This window comes from Rhineura floridana, chromosome 1, assembly GCF_030035675.1.
Source record: "Rhineura floridana isolate rRhiFlo1 chromosome 1, rRhiFlo1.hap2, whole genome shotgun sequence".
Taxonomy (NCBI): Eukaryota; Metazoa; Chordata; class Lepidosauria; order Squamata; family Rhineuridae; genus Rhineura; species Rhineura floridana.
Window position 1 is genome coordinate 119,074,388 of NC_084480.1, and position 26,527 is coordinate 119,100,914.

A 26,527-nucleotide genomic window follows, 5' to 3' on the forward strand; every position below is an offset into this window, starting at 1 on the left:
CACCGGTTCAGCACATTGACAGCCTCACCTGAAGAAGATGAAAAGGAGAAATAGAGCTGCGTGTCATCAGCATACTGATGGCAACGCACTCCAAAGCTCTGGATGACCGGACCCAACGGTTTCATGTAGATGTTGAAGAGCATGGGGGACAGAACTGACCCCTGTGGAACCCCATACTGGAGAGTCCAGGGTGCCGAGTAATGTTCCCCAAGCATCACCTTCTGGAGGCGACCTGCCAAGTAGGAGTGGAACCACCGCAATGCAGTACCTCCCACTCCCAACTCAGCCAGTCTCCCCAGAAGGATACCATGGTCGATGGTATTGAAAGCTGCTGAGAGATCAAAGAGAATCAACAGAGTCACACTCCCCCTGTCTCTCTCCTGACAAAGGTCATCATGCAGGGTGACCAAGGCTGTTTCTGTGCCAAAACCAGGCCTGAAACCCGACTGAAATAGATCCAGATAATCAGTCTCATCCAAGAGTGTCTGGAGCTGGCCTGCAACCACTCGTTCCAGGACCTTGCCCAGGAATGGAACATTTGCTACCGGCCTATAGTTATTAAGATTTTCTGGGTCCAGGGAGGGCCTCTTCAGGAGTGGTCTCACTACTGCCTCTTTCAGGCAGCCAGGGACCATCCCCTCTTGCAGAGAGGCATTAATCACTTCTCTGGCCCAGCCGGCTGTTCCATCCCTGCTAGCTTTTATTAGCCAAGAAGGGCAAGGATCCAGCACAGAAGTGGTTGCACGAACCTGTCCAAGCGCCTTGTCAACGTCCTCAAGCTGCACCATCTGAAACTCATCCAAGAAGTTGGGACAAGACCATGAAATCCTGAGCCGCCCCAGATAAGGTGGCCTCGGCATGGATGTTGACATCCCCCAGAACCAACAGTCTGGGGGATCTCAACAGTACACCCGAGACCACCTCCGTCAGCTCAGCTAGGGAGTCTGTTGGGCAGCGGGGTGGGCGGTACACCAACAGAATCCCCACTCTGTCCCGCTGACCCAACATAAGGTGCAAACACTCCAGACCAGTAGTCACATGGACAGGGTGCTTGCAGAGGAAGATGGAGCTGCTATAGACCACAGCAACCCCCCCTCCCCGACCCTGAGCTCTACCCTGATGCTGGACCAGGCACCCTGGTGGACATAGCTGGGAGAGGCTGACTCCCCCCTGCTCACCCACCCAGGTCTCGGTTATACATGCCAGATCGGCTGCCTCATCCACAATTAAATCATGAATGAGGGAGATCTTATTATGCACAGATCTGGCATTTAGCAGCAGCATCCAGAGGCCTGAGAGCTGGCTGATAGGGCAACCAACAAACCTGCGGGTGTGGGGAGGACCGGAACAAGGCACAGTCATTAACTGCCTGGGCCCCTTACCTGGCAAGTCCTCCTCACAACGCCATATCTCCCTCTACCCGTCACTACGCTAATTGGGCCCCCCTCAAATCTCCCCACTTGGCTCTGAGTCCTCTCTTCCAGGCACATAACTGAAGACCTAGAAAAAGCAGACATTATTATTATTATTATTCATTACATTTGTATACCGCCCCATAGCTGGAGCTCTCGGGGCGGTTTACAACAAGATAAAGCATTTCCTTTAGGGACATAACTCATTCCCTTGCACCAGGGCAAGGCATCAACTCTAACCATGCTGTGGGTGAAAAGGCAGCTATTGGCATGCTCCTCAGTACTTCTACACCCTCATTACCTGAAAAATAAATAAATAGATAAATAATTTAGCCTTGCCTGTTTTTTTTTCAGTTCTAGTCAGGTAGCAAAAATAGGATATTGAGTTTCTAGTGGGCTGCTACCCATTGTTGGGACTTATGTGGGAGGGAACAACAGGGTCACTTAGAACTATTGAGCAGGAATCAACATTGTCTGAGTAGTCCAGACATCCAACACTGGCATAAATCCCATTTAGGAGTAATAGTAGTCACATTCATCTTTTCAAAAGCAATCTTTATTTTTTATTTTATCATGCTTACATGAGAGAAGCTAAATTTTATTGTATGTGTGAGAAACATACAGAAAAAAACAGACGGTAGTTTACAGGATGTTAGTATGGCTCCCCCCCAAAAAACAAAAAAACCAACCATAACACATTACGCAAGAATCCATGCATTGGTAGTCTCAAGACTATTACTGCAGTGTACTTTATCTGGGACTACCCTTGGGTTTGATCTGAAGGTTTCAGCTGATGCAGAACATGGTGGTTCAGTTGCTGCCAGGAGTAACTTTCCAACAGCATATAACTGCGTTGTCTGCCTGTATGCTTTTGGGCCAGGTTTAAGGTTTTGTTAGTATGTAGCAAAGACCCACAAAGCAGTGAGCAGCATATTTATACAAAAGAATTATACAATATAGCAATATAGAATAGCAAAATACCCACCAATCACGCTGGATAAGTGCTCATGAGCTGCATTCATGATCTCACTACATTTCACCTCTCACTTTGAAGCTAGGTTAACTCAAATTCCCTCCCACCCCAGCAGCTCCAGTGTCTCACCTAGGAGCAAACCCCAGCCTAGGAGCAAACCCCCAACCTTGTGAAACCCTGAATCTAGTGCTAGTGTATAAAGTCCTAACCAACTTGGGTCATAGTATCTTAAAGAGCACCTCACTCCCTGTAGGCTAGATAGATCAGTGAAATCATCAAGGGCTCACCTTCTACAAATGCCTAATGCCCCCAAAATCAAAATTCTCTAACCTTGCTCAGGAGAGAACATTTAGTGCAGTAGCACCTACACTCCCAGTGAAGATAGGCAGATGCCAACATTGTATGGATTTTGGCGTGCTGTGAAAACATTTTTATTTCTGCAAGCATTTCTGGAGCATGAATTTTATCTGGTCACTTTTAATACTTTACATTTTTGATTATGATGTATGTTATTTTGTATTTTATTAATAACATGCTTGTTAATTGCTTAGAGATCTGTGTTTATAGCTGATCCATACACATTTTGAATAATAAAACATCACTGACATTCAGAGCAGAAGCATACTCCTATACTTTTTGGGAATTAACTACTTAATAGTGGAATTGTATCAGAAAGATATAACACAATCAGAAAAGTAAACTCTTCTATGTGTCCTTGGCAGAGCTTGGAAAAATTACTTTTTTGAACTACAACTCCCATCAGCCCAATCCAGTGGCCATGCTGGCTGGGGCTGATGGGAGCTGTAGTTCAAAAAAGTAACTTTTCCAAGCTCTGGTCCTTGGGATGTAATTCTTACTTGGGATGTAATTTTGTGCACTACAGCTATTTCCCATATTTTGGCAAGCTGTACAAATCTGCATGGGATGCCATTTTAACTGCAGCACATCCCTTGACAAACCTTCTGTAACTAAAACAGCTCTTTTGCCAAACATTGTTTAAATACGGAAGCAACATTTCAATATTTGAAAATCCAGAAGATTTTTAATGTAAATGTTTTACAATGTTTTTTTCAGGAAAACAGGGATGACTATTTAATCACAAAGCTTCAGTGATTGTGTTTTTCAACATTAAACCTTTGCTTCTTTTCAGCAGAGGATTGTTTCACACATGCAGGGGTAAACAGGAGTTTGCTATCAAATATATTCTTAGCAGAGGCAGGTACAGCCAATCCTAGCTCTCTGATGAACACTCTCTGTGTGATTTTGTTTGAAATTTATATACCACCTTTCATCAAAAGGCTCAGAAATTATGTGCTTGATGCAGTAAACTATTTTACAAAATATAATACATGCTGATCCTCAGAGTTGTCACCTGATCAAAGATAATGCAAAGTGAAAATACATTTCCTAAATAAGATCCAGTGTATAAGGACAGATCATAGAGCAGTTGTGTTCGTGAGGAGTAATCTAAACTTTTTTTGATGTATCCTCTCAGAATTCCTCAAGTGCTGCAGGTGTCTCGTGTAAAAGATTTTACATAAATGCCTCTGGTTACTGCATATATCCATTTACCTTGCCTAAGGTCATGATAATTGGTTAATCTGACATCATTAGCACCTGTGATGTCTTAATAAAGACAATTACTCTGTTTCCTACTTATTAGTATTTTATTTGCAGAAATTTGGAGTTTCCCCCTGAGTTTTCTGTACTCTGGTTTAATCACAGGGAACAGACATTTGTCTGGTTGGTGATATGCATCAAAATACAACGAATATGATGACGATAACTGCAATGAGATTTTAAATGCAAAAATGGTAGTAGTGACCATTCAAACTCTGGAGCTAGAATGACACTAAACTTGTGTTCATAAACAGGATCTCCATGTCAAGTTTCCCTTCCTCCCCCTAATATATAGTCATAGAAACACAACATGTGATATAATGCCAGGCACATTTTCCTGCCTCACTCCATTTATTAGCTGTCACAGTAGGGGTTATAGGGAAACGCAATCAACTGATTCAGATGTAACTTCTAAACCATGGTTTGTCCACTGGCCTGAGCCTTGGCTTTATGCACTGCTTTCTTCCTGTCCCTCTTCCCTTGCCTGCTCCAGTCCCCTCCCAGGCTTGCTGGTATGGGAAGAACATATTTCACTGCTGTGTCTAAATCAGCAAATTACGCTTTTTGCACGCGCTCCAAACCAGAACTGGAAGTCATGATTTCATCATAGTTTGCGATTCTGGTTTGGTGGACAGGCACAAACATATTTCGCCGATATGATGGTAGTAACAAAGTACAGTTTGACTGAAACAAGAAGTGAGGCAGGGAAATCAGAGTGCATGAGAGAAGGAGAGGAGACAGCATGCAAATCCAAGGCTTGGGCTCAGTGGCCAAACTGTGATTTGGCCATTATATGTGAACCAGCTTAATGTAATGATGTCACATCACTAATTTCTGTACCTACATGTTATGGGAGAGAAGGGGGAAACATTGGTTTGCCACTGAGTGCCATCACATCAAATTTTATCTTTAATGTTGGCATTTCTAGGTGAACGGAATCTCAAATGTAAAAAAAAGTAAAATCCCTTGTGACATAGTGACAACTCCCTCCCTAATGAATAAACGAAGGTAATAGAATCCATCTTCTGCTCCCCTTTCTTAAAATTAATTATACATCCACAAGTGTGGCTGTATACTATAGCCAGCTTGGATTTCTTGCATTCCGCAGTGTTAAATTGAAAATGCCCCCATGCCATTCTACTGCTTCCCATAAGGTCATTTCAAAACAAAACCTTACAAAACATATAGCCCTGAACTCAGAAATGCTTACTTAATGACCCTGAAAGTTTTCATGGCGATACACACAACAGTCAGAGAGAATCGAGACTTCAAAGTGTAAAACAAGAGAAAAAAAATCCAGACCCCTTTTGGACTTTTTTCTCTGAGTGGTCCCATAATTTGTTGAAATTAATTAAAAATCGGCCATGTTCACAGAATACCTGTAAACCTATTACTGACCTTGCCCCATACTCTGACCTTTACTTTCTGCACCTTAAAAGTTAAAAAAATGCCTGGCTGATTTTTAATTAATTTAAGAAATTTAACACTGAAGTCTATTATAACGTCGGGCATGCTCAGTAAGAACCAACTGTCAGTATTCTAAAAGCCAGACTCACAGCTGTTTGCTTGGCTAATCAGGAGGCCACACCCATGCCAGAGATCTATTTCACTTTAGACAGTCATGGCTTCCCCCAAAGAATCCTGGGAAGTGTATATTGTGAAGGGGGCTGAGATTCGTTAGGAGACTCCTATGCCCCTGATAGAGCTCAAGTGGCCACAGAGGTTTAATGGTCAGCCCCTCTTCTGGGGATTATATTTCTGTGAGGGGACCAGGGCTTCTCCTAGGAACTCTCAGCACCCATCACAAACTACACTTCCCAGGATTCTTTGGGGGAAGCCATGACTGTCTAAAGTGACACGAAGGTCTGGTGTGGATGTGGCCAGGGACAGCTTTGATTTAAATTTGGATGGGAGACTACACGTGCCTCCTGTAGAATAAAAAGGTGGGGGAAACCCTGACAAACAATGATATTGTTCACAATGTTTTACTTTTGGAAAGGAAAGGAGCTTTCCTTCTGCCCAGTGCCCACCCACCCAATCTCCTCCCCTCCCCCTTCCTCCCTACCCTTTCTCCCCCTCTCTCCATCTTTCCCCTCCCTGCCTCTCCACGAGGTCAGTTTCACTTCAAAAAGCATGCAAACGATCAAATCTGCCCTCCACCTTCCTCCTATTCCTTCCCTCTTGCCCCTCCCCCTTCCTTCCCCCTCCCCCTTCTCCTCCCCATGGTCATTTTTGCCTATCCTAAGCATGATTGCACAAGAGTAAATGCCACTGAACTTAATAGGCATGCAAATACTCAAACTTCCCCTTCCCTTCTCCCCTCTATTCCCTCCCTCCTGCCCCTCCCCTTCCCCTTCCTTTCCTCTTCCTTTCCCCTTCCTGCCCCCTCCCCCAATCCCCTCCTCCCCCTCTCCTCTCCCCTCCCCTGTTCTCCTCCTCTTCCTTGGTCAGTTTTCCCTTTCCTGATTGCATGGGAGTAAATCCCATTGAACTCAATAAGCGTGCAAATTTTCAGACCTACCTTTCCCCTCTGAGCATATGGTGAGTGGTGCAGAGGAGGTCAGGTCTCCTGCTCCCCTGGTGCATTCGCTATAGCTGCCCAATTTCCCTGCTTTTTAAAGTTTGATAAAAATATCTGTTGGCTATAGGTACGTTCTTAAACCGCAAGGTTTTTTTGCGTATTCGTGAATTAAAATATATATCCGTTCCTGCATTCCCCTAGTGTTAGGACTGTTTCAGATGTTATAAAAATCTCCCTTCTTGATTTAAACAATCAGGTCATACTTCTAGCTTTCATTAGTAAAACTAGCTGGCCAAATGAATATTTCATAATATAATTGATATTTTGTATTCAAGGTTCCTGGTTCTCAAAGGCATATTGTACCTAAATAGTAATGAAGATGCCTTAGAATTATACAATGGCAGTGTTCATCATATGGATTATTTTGCTATTGATATATTCCTTTGCCTAAAATTAAGATAGAATGCAAGCATTCACAGTAACTTTAGTAACTGTTATTCACTGGGTTCGTTGAGAAACTAAATATTTTTTAGTTGGTCCAAATCTCAACTTCAGTGAGAGTGTGATAACTCTGTCATGAATTACAATGGTTTATAGAAAATAAGATATGCAAAACATATACAAAGATGATGGATTGAAAGAGCTCCATTACGCTAGAACTAGCAAAGCCATTTTTACATTTATATGATTAGATTTTTGAAACATGCTTTCTGAGAAGATTTAAAGAACGAAAGATTTAAATTAGAATTGCTTAAGATTCTATATATGAGGAAATCTTAACCTGGAAAATATTTGCATACAGTCTAGTCATCATTGGTGAAGAAAGACGTTTATAGTGAAAAATAATTAAAAATTCTTGTGATTGTAAGTAATAGAATTACATGTGTCACTTTGTGTGTGTGTGTTTAAGGTTAAAAAAAATCTTGCTTTGTGAATAAAAAGATGTAATAGTGAAGCCAAATTTGATATTGTTTACCTAGTAATTTCATGTACTAGATATGTGTGCATCTGACTGGGTATATATGACCTGAAGATAAAATTTGAGAATAATTGATATTAAGCTGCTATGTTTGTATGTATGTGCATATGTATGTATGTACAGTATTTGTACACTACCCTATAGCCAAAAAGGGTCTCAGAGTGGCTTACAAAAATGGTGCTAAGATGGTTTCTGCCCTCCAACTTACAATCTGAAAAGATATGATATATAAGGAAAAAGGAATGGGAGGGAGAAGGGAAAAGCACGCTCAAGCACAAGTTCTTAAAGTGACAGTTCTTACAGTTACCACTGATGACAGTGGCGGTTCTTGCTGTCTTGCCCTTGATAAAGAACAGTCCCTCCCCTGAAACATGCTTCCTTTCATCTCGTATCCAGGAGCAGAACTTCTGACAATGTCCAGGCTGAGAAGACTGGACAGCTTCTGCCACACAGTTCTTCCCTCAGACAGCTGACTTGACTTCAGTTAGAATCCTCATAGGAGGGGGCTATTTATAGATGAAACTAATTACTTACAATGGAAACATAAACCCATGCGCACATATGAGAGAAAGAAGCAGGCTGAGAACAATGCTAACAGAGCAGAGAGTTTCAGCAAGTCATGAGATTTACTTTCCCACTTATTGCCATCAAATCTCTATGGGCAAATAGTCACACTTGAAAGTATGACATAATAGAGAGTATATTGTATTTATCTGTGGAAGAGATCTGTTTTTTAGGAAAATTAAAGCAGACTATTGTGACTAGAAATTGAACAGTTGAATTTTCTGGATGCGCATACTGCGCTAAAGCAGAACTCCTTGTACCATCCTAGTGTTAAAGCTAACAAGTGTGTTGATGTGTGTTTCCTGAAATTCAACATAAAAGATTTCAGTATTTAAAATGCCATGTTTTATTCAGTACATGTTTTTGTACAATATTTCTCCTTGACTCCCCCACACCCTTCTTTCTGTAGCACACTCAATTCTTGGTATGTTTTTTCTAGACTGAATTTAGAAGAAGAATTGGATCAGATGAAAGTATATATATCTAGGGATAAAGCTACAATACAAGAACTGAATATGTGTCTGCAACAAGAAAGAGAAGGTAGGATCATTGCAGCCATCATGTCAAACAAATCATACTTTTGCTTTATAGGATATATATGGTTTATAACCCAAACCATAATTTTAGATCTGCTTCTCTGCTTTTCTCTTCTTTCCTTTCAACACTCAGCTTCATAAGTTCACTCAAGTACCCATAGTACAGTTACAGTGGGAGACAGAGCAATTGCTGTATAACTATGGTCTGTTAATTCCAACATCATGCCAAACTATTTTCTCAAACACAATTCAGATCAAGATTTCTGAACTGTGGTTTGTCAATTCACAAATAATGTCAGAACATACTTAAGCTTCTTAAAATCATGGTTGGCAAATAGCTGGCAAACAAGAATCCAAAAACCATTGCTTGAGCTAACTATAGTTTGGCATGTTGTCTGAATTGCGGGGGAGGTCATGAGACTAAACTGCTGCCCTGAGTTTCTTAGAAGAAATGTAATAAATTTTCTGGTTACTTAACCAGAAGCTTGCTGGCCTAATCGCATTTCAGCTTCTGGTTTTTAATAATGAAGATCACTTATGTGGCTATAAGGGACTGAAAAATTGTCCTAACTATCAAACCATAAGCGAAAAGACCATTTATGCCAGTTTTCTTTCACATCGAGCAACTTGCCCATTTAAATGATGTCACTTCAGATATAAACTCTTTCAAGTGCTGCTTATTTTCTTTGTTACGAAGCTCTTCATGAAGTAAGAAATGAGTCACAGTTCTCTTAAAATGGCACTCTACTCTTAGGTCAGAAATATATTGATTCTAATGAATGCCCTATTGTTTCAATGGAATTTAACTTCAAATTATTGTGATGATAATTGTACATTTCTGTGCTTTTCAAAATTATTGCAAAAAATATAAGATAACATCTGGGATCCTGAGGCATCATTTGCATGGCTGGTAAGAGGATTGCCTCTCTAATCAGAGTTATGTTGCAGTTCATATATATTTATAATTATCTCTACTCTTTTTCCATGTTGCACATTTTGACCCTCTGGCATAGAGCTCAGATGAGGAAGCTCTTGGTGGAGGGAAGCAGGTTCCCTATGAACATGCACATTCTGAACCCCGAACAGCATTCTGGGGCTCCACTTTCAGACTGGCTGGAGTCCTGAACAGGAGCACTCCTCTGAGGGGCTGGGTATACATTGCAATATTTTGTTGCAGGCTCTAATTAAAAATCTGTAATCTGGACATTCATTCAGTGCTGTGTCAGTGGCTGCTTTTAACTTCCCAATCTACAACTTAAAGAATGAAGCTATGAACCTTTTAACTGTCTGTCTCTCTCTCCCCCCCTTTTTTCTTTTTTCATTTGTTGCATTCTGAGTTCCTAAATTCTTGATCATGAAAAAATATTTAAAGCACCTTTGCTTTCAGTGTTTGTAAACAGTGTGTGTAGTTGTAATTCATATACAGGAATACCTCAGTTAACAAATCCTCCAGGAAGCAAGCTCCTTTCAACAAAGTCTTTTTTTTTTTTTTTTGCGGGGGAGGGGGCGCACTCTGCCACAGTCAGAGCATGGCTCCTTGTCTACGGGATTGCAGTTGCTGCAGGCAGCTCTCTCATGCACAGCTAGAATGGTGCTCCTTGCCAGGTGGCACAGGCACCTCTGCAGTAAATAGTGCTTCAGGTGCCCTAAAAGCACTGTTTACTACAGACATGTCTACTCAAGCGTAGGGGAGGATGGCAGAGAGAGAGAGAGAGAGAGAGAGAGAGAGAGAGCGAGGACAGGGTGGTGGTGGTAGCTGCTCGAGTGTACGGATAGGAGACTTGTGTTCAAAGCTTTAGATTGCTGTAGCAAGATGCTACATGATAAAAGAAAAAAGGCAAGGCAGGCATCCCTGGATGCATTTTGGAAGACGCCTTCAAGAGGTCTGTGTGCAAGGCTTTCCTGACCTGGTTGTTTCATTTCAGACATGCGTATTGTTAGTTTTGAATAAAAAGTTTGCTGAAATATGTTGAACTGCTCTTCTTTTTTGTGGTGTAGGAATCTATCCCTTTTCTTTCCATGTTATTCCTACTTCTGGTACCAAAGTTTCTGTTAAAGAAGTAATATCCAGGAACACAAGTACTTCTTTAGCTGAGGTATTACTGTATCTAATCATGTTATAAGATTTAACACTGAGTGCTTTTATCAGTTTTTTATAAAAACAAAATTAAAAAACCCCTCAAAAGTAATGTTGATGTAAAAGCTACAGCTGACATTCAAATGAGTGAATATTTAGAAAAAGAAGAAAAGCCTCTATGTGTTACTATTACATGTTATTTAAAGGAAGTAGCAAATGTATGCAGTACCACTGTGCTAAGAGACTATGCTTGGAACTAACATAGGGACTAATAGATTAATATCAAGGTAAAGGTACATATTCCCCAGTAGTACTGTTTTACTTTTTTCAGCTTCTGTTATCTTTAGAGTAGTGCTACATTTATTTCATGAATACAGAAGTTTTAATTGGCCATGACATGTTCCAAAGACAAAAGAAAAATCTAATTTACTCTAACAAACTTGTTGGTCACTGTTTAGTCACAAGAGGATTGCTAATCAAGAGAGAATAGCATGCTTTTCTTCTGCTTTGTTTGTGAACTGAAAGTTCTTAAGTGACCTGTAATGTCCGCTTTTAGTTTTGACTGATGCTTTTAAACCAAACCTTTAGCTTGTATAGTTGATATTATTCTCTAAGGAGTCATGTCTTGTTTACCCTAAAAATATTTTTACAACATTTGAGCAGTTTTGCTGTGATCAGTTTCTTTTATATAACATTTTTAAAGCTCAGTTCACAGTGAAAGCACAGCTGTGGCTTCACACACACACACACCATTCTCTATATTTGGTAAATGTACACTTGATAAATAGCAGCTAAATATGTGAACTGACTTAATTTAAAAGCATTGCAAAACTAGATATGTTGGGATGCAAGGAGATGCAAAAGGACTGTCTAGAATGGACCATTCAGACATGAAAATCATGATTTGATGTTGCATTCCTTAAGTGATGTTCATTATGCCAAGCTGGTTGTGGAGGTGGCTGCCCAAAAGTTGTTGGAATTATGTGATGAAAAGCTGCTCCACAGAAATGGGTTATAATATGGAGCCGTAGTTATGCTTTAAACGACTTTCCCGACTGCATATTTGGGCAATGTTACTTTTATAAGCAATGGATTGTACATTATAAAAGTAGGTTTTGAGGTTTCAAGTTTGGGGCTAGAGTGAGGAGGAGGTACAGTCTGTGGATACTATCAAATGTGTAGATGATCTTCAGAGAGGTGAATGGAATCATGGGTCACTATTTGGTTGTTGGAGTTTCTAATTGCTATGAATCTCCTGCATTTAAGTGGAATGGCATTTGTGACTTATTCTGTAAAGTACCTGATCTTTCACCTTACAAAAAAGGGAGTTTAAAGTTCCATCCACTCTAATTCTGTTTCTGTTTGCTTTGTTCACCAATCACTTTGATCCTCCTGGCAGGGGGTAAGACCCAGAGAACAAAACTGCTAGTGACTGTGTAGATGAAAAGACGGCGATTTTGCCTTTTATGGCACAGAGGGAATAGTCTATAAAAGAATGAAGATGGGAATAAAAGTACAGCATTTTTAACCTGCAGATCTATTGTACCTTTGAAAAGCCTTTACTGGGGGGAAAACATGGTGATGCTACAAGGATTAATAATTATATAGCATAAAACTTTTTTGAAAAGGTCACTCTTTTGAGACTGACCAAACAGCTTGACAGGAAAACATACCACATTATTCATAATTGGGAAGCCAATGAACCCATTTCCTTAAAATGTCTTAGTATTGTTTTATTAGGATATTGGGTGTCAAAATACATTATTTATTTCCCCTTTCAGAGCTGCTCTTTAGACTTGGTGAAGAGGATGGGGTCAAGAACAGTACTCCAAAGAAGAATGTGAAAGAAATATCAGCACAGACATTACAGAAGGTACCCTAATCTGTAAGATATTGAGTCCAGCAAGTTAAATCTCTATTTCAGTGTAAGGGATCATAAGCTAAAAGACAGAACTGATGAATGTAAGCCATGTGTTCTTTTTTAATTACCATCCATAATTCAAAATAACTGTAACTGCCAAAATTGTTTTAGAAATCAATGCTTGTATATATGTGTGTGTGTGCGCGTGTGTGCGTGTCTTGTAGAGGAAACAAAAAATTTAAGATGTATTTAAAGAGACAGTGTAGATGTAAATGGAAGCATTTGTTTGTTTTATGTAGCTTTACTAAAAAAATTTGTGAGACTCAGTTTGCCTTTATATAGTATGACACATATATACTACACCTCTGATTACTTTTTCTGCTGCAGAATTGATTTCAAGACATTGTGTATGTATAAGTGCGTAAATTTATAGTGCAAAATAGTGCTTTCTCTGCCCCCACTGATTTGCCAACTCACAAACTGCATATGGGGGCAGGGGCACACTGGTATGCTGCAAGAAAAATAAATGAATGAAATCATTAAATGCTTCCAAGTGTTCAAAGTATTCACCTGCATAGAGGCTTCCACTGGCTCAGTTTGGATGCCACACTATACCATGGTTTAGTGACATGCAGAAGCTGCAGTCAGCAGCAAGTTCATATACTCTCCCTCCTGCACAGCTAGGAGGAGGACTTTGGAAAATTTTACTTTTGTTTCCCTTAAACATGACTTTTTGTTCTGTCCAATCTATGGATCATGTTTTGCTTTAACTATGCAAATTTAAACTTTCTCTCACTGTCTCTCAGCCTAACCTACCTTACAGGGTTATTGTGAGGATAAAATTGAAAGGTCGGTCATAGGTCATAGAAGAGCATAGGTCAGTGGTAGCCTAACCAGCTATGAGGACTCTAGCTCTCTCCCCATGCAAAGGGGACCAAATGGGAGTTGCTCTTGTCACACTTCTAACATATAAATCTAGTCAACTCTTGAACCCAGTGAGAATCATCTCCCAATTTCCAACTTCAGTTTGCTAGTGTCCAGTTTGCAGCTTTTGGTTTTTAGATACATACTGTTCTTTACCCTAAATAGCTCATTTTCTTCTCTTTATATTTGTAGAATGCTGTCATTTACCTCTCTTTAACGTATTTGTACAAAAAAAAACAAGTTCTTGTAATGATTCTCTGTATGGTTTGTGGGAATGAATCAGAGTGGGATTTAGACATGGAGGACTGTTAAGGACATATTTGAGAGGGATTATTTGGGGGGTACAGCTCCTAGTATAGTTGTTTTAATTAATTAACTAATGATGCTGTTTTGGGAGTTTATATTTTGTATTTGATTCTTAACTGATAATGTTTATGTTTAAGAGAATACTATTTTTCTGTTAATTATGCTATTTTGAATGTGTTTTTTATATTTGGCTTGAATTTGTAATGTTTTCTTTTAATATTTTCTGATGTTTTGTTCAGTGTTTTAATCTAGGTTGTAAACCGCTTTGAGATTTGTTTCCCAAATAATATAAAGCGGTATAGAAATGACATATAAATAAATAAATAAAAAGGGGGAAGAACCGTGTATACCACTTTGAGCTTCTTGGAGGAAAGATGGTATATAAATGTAATACATACATAAATAAATAAATAGCAAGCCAGCTTTATAACCCACATTTGGTTGATTTATTTTGAAACTGACCATAGTTAGTGTAAAACTACAATCCACAAGTTGGACACAAGAAGAAGCTGTGCTTAAGACAAACTCCTTCTCTGACTGCACACTTGATTGTAGCAGCAATGTGGTGGTATTGGTGCTGCTTGTGTGTACATGTGATTAATTGCTTTCCCGCCCATGGGGGGGAAATAGGGAAATTCTTGGCCATAGATTGTTGCTGCTGGTGTAAACATTTAAATGGATATAATCATGTCAAAGGCAGATATCTTTTCACTAAAAACAAAACAAAAAAACCTAAAGAATGTTTGACCTGTGTGGATAAAATTGCTGTAGTTATTATGAGGTATAAATAAATAACCACAACAATTGCTCTTAGAATACACTGCTTGCTTTTAAACAATTTAATCTTGAATTTATCTGAGTCTTTGGTAGCTGTAAGTCTTAATTTTCTTTTTGAACCCCTGCCAGCAATTGGAAATACCACACCTGCTATTGCTGAATGCCAGCCTAAATCAATTGATGAAAGACAGACAGTAGCATAACTAGTTGAAATAACTCATGAAATCCAAGTTGTTTGAAGGAGAACAGGGCTCTTGTGCCTTTAACGGCTGTGTGACAAGCAGCAATTCAGCAGGCTAAGCCTTTTGTAGTATGGCAGTACAGTTATGGGAAAAGCTTCACCCATTGGCATTCTGTCTGTCAGACATCTTATTGCTTGTATTTGACCCCATCCATAAACAAACAGAAAAATGCACGTGGCGCAGATTACATGGAAGTCTGTGCCCTCTTTTTGCAGTGTGGGGCTGAGGGCTTAATCCACTTCCAGAAAATCTTGTTGGTTACCTGAGTAACAATCAGGTGCAAAAGATATGAAGGACTGGAAAAAAGGGGTAAAGCTAGCTTTTCCTGTATTTTTCTGAGTCCTTGCATCTCTGGAACTGATCAGTTCCAGATCAGTTTATTAACAGCAACTCATTTAGGCTGTTATGCTTTACCATGTTTTGTTTGCTCCTAAAATATACTTTAAAATGTCTTACTGTCCCATCCCTGTTGCTTGAGCTACTTAAATGGAAGTTTAAGAAGTGTGCTTGAACTGAATAGGCAAGACCTTGTGACTTAATATCAGGATAGCTATGTCCATTTATCTTATATTTGTGAATTAGCTTGTAGGAAGTACAGTAATTTACAGCAGATGATGTGATTGCATATACTTCTAACACTTGCCATATGGTCAGGTAATGAAGGCTGTCATCTCGTTATTACTGAATGACAAACATCATGTTAAAATAATAACACAGAACAGGAAATGCTCACATTCATTTATCTTAAGATAGAGTGAGTAATTGAAATAATTTGAGCGATACAGCAGAGGATGTCACACCTATCATCTGTGTTTCAGAATAATTTTGTTTGCCAGGTACATTCTAAATTCTGTCTCTATGGATTAAAGGTGTTATCATGAGACCTTGGAGTATAAACCTTGAAGACATTCGTTGGGTCCTTTCAATTATTGTAAATGATCTAGCCCATCACTAAATAAAGAAGAATCTCTTTTACAAAACTAAAAGGCAGCAAACATTTTATATAGAATGGCTTTATAATGGATGCTAATTTGAAGTAAATTGTTGTCAGACCAGCCTTCAGCTCTGGCACAGCATCTCCTAACTCTATAATATATGTGCTACCCAGATATACAGGGAGGTGATTCATAGATATTAGCTACAACTGTAGTTGAAAGCTGTAGTGATTCCTTCCACAACAGCCTTCAACTATTTTAAATAAGAGATTGGTAGTATTCTAACTATAGTTAGGTACAATGCCTCTGATTTCGGCCCCTAAAACACTAACAAAGTAACATCCTAGAGTTAGCATGGGAAGCTTCACTTAAATCCTGATTTTAATCAAAACCAGAATTGTATTAATATGCAGCATCTACGTAGATGTAAAGTGCCGAGGTTAGCAGTATGTGCTCATCTCACTGCAAACATGTGCCAAAGAGACAATTTGATGGTTAGATGTGTGGGATTTATTCGTTCAAGCAATATTTTGGCAGAATCATGTACTATTTTGCTGCTCTGTATTTCAAGAATCATAGAATAGTAGAGTTGGAAGGGGCCTATAAGGCCATCAAGTCCACCCCCCTGAACAATGCAGGAATCCAAATCAAAGCATTCCCAACAGATGGCTGTCCAGCTGCCTCTTGAATGCCTCCAGTGTCGGAGAGCCCACTACCTCTCTAGGTAATTGATTCCATTGTTGTATGACTCTAACAGTTAGGAAGTTTTTCCTGATGTCCAGTCGAAATCTGGCTTCCTGCAACTTGAGCCCATTATTCCACGTCCTGCACTCTGGGACAACCGAGAAGAGATCCCGGCCCTCCTCAATGTGATAACCTTTCATGTACTTGAAGAATGTTATCATATCTCCCCTCAGTCTTCTCTTCTCAAGGCTAAACATGCCCAGTTCTTTCAGTCTCTCCTCATAGGGCTTTGTTTCCAGTCCCCTGATCATCCTTGTTGCCCTCCTCTGAACCCGTTCCAGTTTCTCATCCTTCTTGAAGTGCAGAGACCAGAACTGGACGCAGTATTCAAGATGAGGCCTAACCAGTGCTGAATAGAGGGGAACTAATACTTCACGTGATTTGGAAACGATACTTCTGTTAATGCAGCCTAATATAGCATTTGCCTTTTTTGCAGCCACAGCACACTGTTGGCTCATATTCAGCTTGTGATCAACGACAATTCCAAGATCCTTCTCACATGTCGTATTGCTGAGCCAAGTATCCCCCATCTTATAACTGTGCATTTGGTTTCTTTTTCCTAAGTGTAGAACTTTGCATTTATCCCTGTTGAATTGCATTCTGTTGTTTTCAGCCCAATGCTCCAGCCTATCAAGGTCCCTTTGAATTTTGTTTCTGTCTTCTACGGTATTAGCTATGCCCCCCAATTTTGTATCATCGGCAAATTTGATAAGCATGCTCTGTACCTCCTCATCCAAGTTGTTAATAAAAATGTTGAAAAGCACTGGGCCCAGGACCAAGCCCTGTGGTACCCAGCTCATTACTTCCACCCAGTTTGAGAAGGAACCATTGATAAGCATTCTTTGAGTATGATTCTGGAGCCAACTGTGGATCCACCTGATAGTTGTTCCATCCAGCCCATATTTAGCTAGCTTGCTAATCAGAATATCATGGGGCACTTTGTCAAAAGCTTTGCTGAAGTTGAGATATATTATGTCCACAGCATTCCCACAGTCTACAAGGGAGGTTACCCGGTCAAAAAATGAGATAAGATTGGTTTGGCAGGATTTGTTCTTCATAAATCCATGTTGGCTCCTAGTAATCACTGCATTGTTTTCAAGATGCTTACAGATTGCCTGCTTTATAATCTGCTTCAGAGTTTTTCTAGGGATTGATGTTAGGCTGACTAGTCTGTAGTTCCCTGGTTCCTCCTTTTTGCCTTTTTTGAAGTTAGGGACAATATTAGCTCTCTTCCAGTCATCCGGCACTTCACAAGTCTTCCATGATTTCACAAAGATAATAGGCAGCGGTTCTGATAGTTCTTTAGCCAGTACCTTCAATACTCTAGGATGCAGTTTATCGGGCCCTGCTGATTTGAACTTATTCAAAGTGATTAGGTATTTCTTGACCATTTGTCTATCAATCTCAAGCTCCAATCCTACCCCTTCTACTTCATGTTTCCCGGAAGGGTCACAGATCCTTTTTTGGGAGAAGACTGAGCCAAAGTAGGACTTCTGCCTTTTCTTTGTCATCTGTTATCATTTTGCCATCCTCATTGAGTAGCTGTGCCACCATTTCTTTTCTAAAAAACTGTATTTCATAAGCCAAGGTTGCCCTATATTGGTCTGCTATGACTATGTAAAAGTGTCCTTTCCATTACAATTGTGACTGGGGTTTTTAATGTCTTAAATTCATAACAATAATTATGAAATTAGGAATAGGCTGAAACTGAGCCCCGAAAAGACCGAGGTACTACTCGTGGGGGACAAGAGAAGGTTGGGAACTGTTGACCTGAAGTTCAGTGGGGTGAGTTTACCCCTGAAGGACCAGGTCCGCAGCCTCGGGGTTGTACTTGATTCCAAGCTGTCCATGGAGGCTCAGATTTCGGCAGTGAGCCGGGCAGCTTGGTATCAACTACACCTTATACGTAGGCTGCAACCCTACCTTCCTGTTCATCAGCTCCCACTGGTAGTACACACCCTGGTCACCTCTCGATTAGATTACTGTAATGCGCTCTACGTGGGGTTACCCTTGAAAACGGTCCGGAAACTACAACTTATACAAAATGCGGCAGCTCGACTACTTACGAACAGTCATCGCCGGGACCACATCACACCAGTGTTGTTTGATCTACACTGGCTTCCAGTTGTTTTCCGAGCCCAATTCAAGGTGTTGGTATTAACCTTTAAATCCCTATACGGTCTCGGCCCAGTTTATCTAAAGGAGCGCCTACAACGCCACCAATTATGCCGCCTGACAAGATCGGCCACACAAGGCCTTCTCTCAGTCCCGCTAACCAAATTAGCTAGATTGGTGGGAACTAGAGAGAGGGCCCTTTCAGTGGTGGCCCCCACCCTCTGGAACTCCCTCCCACAAGATCTTCGGCACGCCTCTTCCCTGAATATGTTCTGCAAGGCCTTAAAGACCTGGCTTTTTCAACAGGCTTTTGGGACTTCTGGGGAAGCTTAATGTTCTTATGATTGAAATGCCTCCTACCCTGTATTGTTGTTATCTTAATTTATATTGTTATATTGTATTTTATTGTATTGTATTTTGCTGCATTTTACTATATGTACGTTGCCTTGAGTGGCCATCGGCCAGATAGGCGACACATAAATTAATTATTATTATTATTATCATTATCATTATCATTGTCATCATCTGTGGAGGAGCCATGGGCTGATTCATTGCACATAGCAGCCTTACTCACCTCTACCACAGGCTTTCCCATCTTCACCAAGATGGTCTAAAGGGGAATTGTCAATGTATTTCACTGAATGCGCTTATAGTCTTCCCTGTGCAAAGGGCAGTAACCAACATCACCACAGGAAGGTCAGGGTTGGAGAGGGCAAGGACCTGAATAAGGCTACTGAGTTTATAAGCATCACAATCAAAATAACTGAAAATAGAAATATTACTTATTGAGAAAATGTAGTTTAGTCTAAATTTAATGTTCAGAATTTATTTAAATGTTCAATAATATTTTATGTTAAAATATATGTAGACTATCTTTTAGCCACTGGGTTCTCACAGAAGTGTATAAAGTAGACATTAAAGTATTTTTAAACAGAACAAATGTAACTAACAAAACAAAAATTAAAAGCAGAGCAATTATACCACAAAAAGAGTAAGATCCAGTCATCACTCCCTTATTAAAAACCATCAAATGCTGAGCAGAACAAAACTGCCTTCCAGAAGCTGAGCAACAAAGGGGTTAATTTAGCCTTCCAATGGGAGGAACTTCTGCAGTGAAGATGCTGCCATAAAAAAGCCCTATCCTGCATTTCCACCAGCCTTCCTTTTTTCAGTAGTGAAACATAAACAAGGCCTCAGAAGAAGATCATAAACTGCTGGCAGGCTCACATGGGAGGAAACAGACTTTCAGCTCTGCTGGTCCTCAGCTGTTACAGCTTTGTAGGTAAAAACTAGTACCTTCAATTTGGCTTAGAAACAAATTGGATACCTGGGCAACTGGTGTTTGACTGGTGTGATATGGTCTACAAAGAGCACACCAGAAAGCAATTTGGACACATCATTTTGCACCAGGTGCAATTTCCAAAAACTCTTCAAAAGCCAGCCCCACATAGAGTGAGTGAGGTCTAACCTTCCTGTCATGTCTAGAAAGGGGTGCAGCTTGAACACCAGCCAAAACTGGGGAAAGGCACTCCTGATCACAGCTACTAACTGAGCATCTAGGAGCATTGTTGGAGCCAGAAGCAACCCCAAGATGTGCACCTGATCCTTCAGAGAGGGAGTGTAATCCCATCCAGAATAGGCTGTACTTCCAATCCTTGATCAGATTTCCACTGACTATCAAGTCTATTGTCCTGTCGGGACTGAGCTTCACCTGTGTTGCCTATATTCAGTGTATTACTGACTCCAGGCCATGTACTGCTTAAGCTGCAATTCTATACCCTCTTATTCAATGGGACTTACTTCTGAGCAGACATGTATAGGATTGTGCTGCAAGTTTAGACTTCTGTGTCACTTTGTTGAAAATGTCACCTTCTTTTACCATCTGCCCTTTGTTTAACAGATGTATTATTGCAGTCCAAATGTATTCATCTACAGTACCCTGGAATTATTTTTCAATTAGGTACTTGAAGTAGCTTTTGTCCTTGTATTGGATGTAATTTTATTTTCATAGAATATATAGGGCATTAAGACATAGTGGCTGCTGTTTAAAAGGTTAACACTGAAATGTGTTTTTTGGTGTTCCATTTAGGTTTTACAACTGGAAAGAAGGTTAAAGGGTTTTGAGAAAGAATCAAGGAGATTGGAGGAAATGAATAAAGTGCTAACTAAAGATAAAATTGATCTGAAAGGATTGCTTAAACAGCAGAAAGAAGAAGCAGAGGCCAGAGAGAAGAAGCTCGAGGTGCTGCTGAAACAGAACACAGAAATGAAAGAGGACAAAGCAGAGCTACAGCTGATGATATATGAATTGGAGAAAGAGATTGCCTCTCTGAAGAGGCAAGTGGCAGAAGCAAACTCACTGAGAAATGAAAATGAGGATCTGTTGAGTCAAATGAAGCAATTGCAAAGTTCACTGGACAGAGCGAGGACAGTGGGTTCTATGGTGGAGGCATCCTGTGGGCAATGTAGATGTAAGAACAGAAGTGCCAAAGTTAAGCTGAAAACAGGGAAGAAGAGCTTAGTGGAACATCACCAGTCTCTTCTCAATCAGTCCATCAAGGTTATGAGTGGTGTATTTGAGAACTTCAGTAAGGACGGCTGGGAAGATATGAGTGAAAGCAGGTACGGCTCTCATTAACTTAGCTCAGTAGAAGGGACACTGTACATATGTAAAGTACTAGCAAATAGAGATTGAATTTTAACTACTGTCGATTTGGTATTCAGAAAAAATACTGTCAGAGCTTTTGAAATATCTTGGGAGGTCTTGTTCTGAGTTTATTGACTGAAATTTGCATGCAGAATTAGCCACAACTGCATGAGTATTTGAATAGGTGCCAGGAAACCCAAAAGAAGGCAATGCTTGATTTCTTCCAGTGATGCTATTTTCATGCAGTCATGAGGCTTGAAATTGACAGTTTGGCAGGTTGATTTAATTTGCTGGCCCTTTGCATATTCAGCACTGACAGCTAAGGATTCCCCGGCAAGCCTACGAAGTCGGTTTAGTTATCTTGTGACATGCCGACACGGGAGTAGAAACATTTTTTCCCCTTAATTTAGTTAGATAAATTTTGAATGACCCATTTCAGCTTGCAACCAGATGTCTACAAGCTGTTTAACGTCCTTTAAATTAAGGATCATCCACACTAATTATTTCATGTATGTTTTATGCGCAGTCATTGTACTAACTTTAATTGAATGATGGTTAAAAAATCAGACCTATAAAGTTAGTATAACCGCATAGGTTCATAGATACAGTCCTCAGCAAATGCTACTGCCAAGCCTGAAATGAAGCCACTTCAAGCTGTTTCTGTAGATTGTAAAAAGCCAGTGGGTGCGAAGTTCCTCAGCTTCCCACTTGATTTCATTTTATACATATAATCTGGATAGTACAACCATCATGCAACTTTCAGAACTTGCCCCATGCACATTAGAGTAATGTACTAGATATTTTTCAGCTTTCCTAAGAGGAGCTAGCTCATGTTTGTTTCTTAATACATGAGCTTACTCATGTTGTAAAATTGAACCATTTTATCACACCACTTTTTATATTATTCAAGCTGAGTTGTATAATACCTTTATTTCCTTTATTAATAATGTATACAGCCATTGGCTATTACAACAGGATTACAAACACACAGATACAATTATATTTAAAACATTCAAAATAAAAACACGAGCTGTGAAATGTCATTTACAACCACTATTCATGACATATATAGCTCTAAGCTTTCTTGCTGCCAAAGCAAAATTAGCAGTGGCAATTGTTATGTGAGGTTGGATGGAGGACAATAAAAAAATCACAATCTGAAACCTGTTATTGTCTTGATTTGCATGAATTATTGGAAGTAGGAATTTAGATCTTGGTAGAGAAAACAGAGGACAATCAAGTATGTAATGTGTCAAATCTTCTGGTACATTACAGCTGGCTATACATAGCCTTTTAGCGTAGGGGATGCCAAGGTATCTACCTTGTAGGAACATCGATGGCATCACCTGGAATCGCAACTCGGTGTAGGCTCTCCTTTATAAATCTACCATTATAAAAAGTCAGGTTACGCAATTATCTGCATTTGCCAAATGAGTGAACGTATAGTGTGCAGAATAAGTTTGCAGAAAGAAACATCAGCTGTAAAAATGTGTACCATAAAGAATCTTTTAGATCAGGGGTGGGGAACCTGTGGCCCTCCAGATGTTGTTGGACTTCGGTTCCCGTTAGCCCCAACTACCTTGGTCAGTGTTTAGGCATGATGGAAGTTATAGCGCAGCAACATCTGGAGGACCACAGATCATCATTTAGATTATTCAGACCTTGAGTGTAATGTGTATTCTGGATAATATATTCATTTTTGTAGCTTTCAGATTCCTTCAATAACAAAAATAATTAGAGTGGTTGTTTTCAAGTTTCACCACTCTAGATAAAGGTGGCAATATCACAGGGTGGTATTCAATGCTAGTCCTATTCAGAGAAGACCCATTAAAGTTAACAGACATGACTAACTTAGCTTCACTTATTTCAATGGGTCTCCTCTGAGTAGGGCTTTGTGAAATATAGCCCACAATAATATTAAACTGTTAATAAGTAAGCAATCTTGGCCACACTGGAAACATTGACATTCTGGAGGACTCTTATTATCTCAAGTATTTGATCATGTATTTGTAATATGTGGCATTGATGTCTTAAGAGCAAGCATTTCTAACAAAGGTAAACAACACAGGAGTTGAACATCAGCTTTCCAGGCAGACTTCAAAAAGTGGTTTACATTGCAACATATATAAAGTCCATCTAAAACCATATAAAAATTTAAAACCAGAAATCGGCTAATTAACTATTGCAGAAAGATACTGTCTCAATTGCCTTCATAAGCCTGGTGACATAGAAAAGTTTTCAGCAGGCGTTTTAAAATCAGAACAGAAGGTGCCTGCTGAATCTCTGTTGGCAGAGCATTCCACAGGACTGGGTCGATGACACTAAAAGCTCAATTTTTTGTTGTTGGATGAACCTCGCCAGCTCAGGGAATGACAAGCAATGTTCCAGCAGATGGTCTCAACGATCAAGCTGGGATAGAGGAGTTCAGGTAATCCCATAGGTACCCTGGACCTAAGTTGCTCAGGGCTTGCTTTGCAAAGAACACAGGAAGCTGCCATGTATTGAGTGAGATCATCAGTATTGTTTATACCAGCCTCCCCCAACCTCGTTCTCTCCAGATGTTTTGCATTACAATTTCTACCACTCCAGCCTGCGTTACCAATTGTCAGGAATAATGATAATTGTAGTCCAAAGCACCTGGGAGGGCACCAGGATGAGAGAGGTTGGGTCTACACTGACTGGCAGCAACTCTCCAGGGATTGAACCTGGACCTTCTGTGTGCAAGTATGAGCTCTTCTGCTAAGCTATGACACTTTGGATTTCCTGCTTATAGACACACAGCTTGTGAAAATGTGATGTCTAATGGATCCCTCTGCATTATTACACCCTTGCATCAGTTCAGTTTTATACAAATATAAGGTGTGTCCTTAAAGCAGTTCAGCTGGGACCCATTTTAGAAATCAAAACTGCAGTTCCTCAGCAGGACCCAGTATGCAGCAAACCAGGTTCCAATGCTCTAAAAAGTCCAGGGGGTGCATGGAGGTGTCCATGGTCAGCCTCCAATGCCCTGCTCCTTTGCTGTGGCTGTGTGCCTCGTAGGGAGCTGCATAAACAAGCACATGAGAGGAACAAGTACTGCATTGTGAGGCCATATGCAATGATGCCAGGTGTGGCACACCATCTAGGTGTGGTTGGCAGCCTTGGTTTCAAAATTGCTGTGTTGCTCCAGTTCTTGGCAGTGCATCTCTGCTGATGTTTAAATAGTACCTCTGGTTTTGAACATTATACCAGTTTCATAACAAAAGAAATATTTCATTGTAACATCAGGCATATACATTTAGGACCTTCCCAGACTCCTGGCTTGCTCAGGAAATAGTGGAACAAAAAGTGCTTATGGGCCTGGCCAAATGTTAGCTCCCTGACTATTAGGGTTTTCATGGTGTAGTGAGTCTATGGTATGTCTATGACACACCCCTGCTAAAGCATATATGGAATGAATTATATGTACTGGGACATACTGCAGTTGGCTGTTTCTTAGATGGAAAAGGAGCCCAGAGTGCAGGGTTAGAGAAATGCCACATATGGACAAATTAAAAAAAAAGTGCTACAACCTGATTAGAATGTTACATTCTATACTCAGTATGAGAGAGGAGGGGTACAAGTCCAAGATATGGGCTTCTACTGGGAGAAAGGGTGGGATAGAAATCTAATAAATAAATATGTCCAGTCTTTCTTTCTATAAAAATAAATCTCACCAAGCTTTATAAATATGTTTCATTTTTGCCCTGTGGAGGTTGCCAGTGACATATAAGTCCTACAGTTCTCTGATCTCTTGTTCACAATACTGGCAGATCAGAACAGGCTACATAATCTGATGGAATGGGATATGTTACCTCAGTGTTCTCAGGATACAAAAAGAATGAGCTAGGTACATGTGTTCTTAGATGGAATCAGTTGAAAATTAATTCATTTTTAAGAGTTTGAGGTTAACTTGTCCCTTGCTATCATGAAGGCTTTCAGTTGGCAGATTCTTTACATGAGCTCAAAATAAGCTGGATGTTATTTTTCATATTTATTAATAATAATATGGCCTTTATATGCCTATATACTGATTCTTTCTAAATTCTATGGGAAGGTTCTCCCATGGACCTGTGGACAAGCCAGGCCACATGTGGCCTTTGCAGATGTGCATACACACCTCTATCAGAGAAAACGTAATGTGTGAATATGCATACCTCTGTCTAGAGGACAGAATTAATGAAGTCCCAGAGTTTTCCCAATACACATATTTTCTTAAAGAGAAACAATATACTGTATATACTCTTTAGATATAGTTGCAACATCCATTTCTTGCTGTTATTTCCTTTCTCCATTCACTTTCCTTAAGCAAGAAACCTCTGTTAAACTCTAAAAGGGATCAAAATAAGGATAATGAAATGGCATTCTTATAAGATAGTTATTTCTTGAAATAAATTATTTCTCTAAATTTCAGGTTACTGTGTGACTCTTTTCTGGACGCTGTGCCAAAAGTATACTTCGTTTATGTGTTTGTAGATCATTGTATAGTAGCTTAATTTGTTCCTTTATTGGATAATTAGAAACCATTAAACCCAAGACTTGTTTTTCCTAATATGCTCTTCTTAGTGACTCTGAAATACCAACTTCTGAAAGCCTGGGGACAATGATTGCAAAAAGAACACAACTGATTCCACCGACAGACAAAAATGATCAGCAAGAACAAAATAAGATGGAACACAATCACATGCCTTCAAACAGTATACCTTTAGAAGGCCAAAGCAAATTATACCATAAAAAGGTAAAATTTGACTTGAACACATTTAATTGTGCTGCTCTTTAATGTCACAAATATTTAATGATAACCAAATGCAATAGTCTTATACATCATGGTTCCTTTTAAGAAATTTTAATGGTGTGGTGGAGAATCTAACTATGAGGAAGTGGCAACATCACTAATCCAGTAAGGCATGAACAAGCCCTAGATTGCCATGTAGTTGTCAACTTGTTCAAGTTGTGTGGCAGTGCACTGGTATAGTTGCCAATAAACCACACTGTAAGCATTTACTTACTGCTGGAGCAGTCTTACAATCAGGCACAAGTATAGGAGCCCTGTATGGAGCCTGTTCTGTGTGGTAACCATTTCTTTGTACCCACAACACAGATCAATTGGCATTCACTTTGTCACTGCAAATTCTATTTGTATCTGTATGGCAATCGGGTATACATGCTTGACTCATGATGCAGTGCAACATTCACAAACTTGCTTGTTTAAAGAGACCTTCCTATAAAGACAGTCAAGCACTGTTGGATGTGTAGATGGTGCACAGTGGATTGCC

The 26,527-nt window shown here is 39.9% G+C and overlaps 1 protein-coding gene across 3 annotated transcripts in view; it reads left to right on the top strand.

Moving 5' to 3' along the window:
- Positions 1 to 26,527, top strand: part of CNTLN (centlein) — a 268,051-nt gene that overhangs the window by 141,848 nt on the left and 99,676 nt on the right. For all 3 annotated transcript variants that reach the window (XM_061630573.1, XM_061630579.1, XM_061630586.1), the window contains 4 exons: positions 8,509 to 8,609; positions 12,464 to 12,555; positions 20,676 to 21,208; positions 25,818 to 25,989. In XM_061630573.1, coding sequence (XP_061486557.1) covers positions 8,509 to 8,609; positions 12,464 to 12,555; positions 20,676 to 21,208; positions 25,818 to 25,989 — 898 coding nt within the window. The remainder of the gene's footprint in view (positions 1 to 8,508; positions 8,610 to 12,463; positions 12,556 to 20,675; positions 21,209 to 25,817; positions 25,990 to 26,527) is intronic.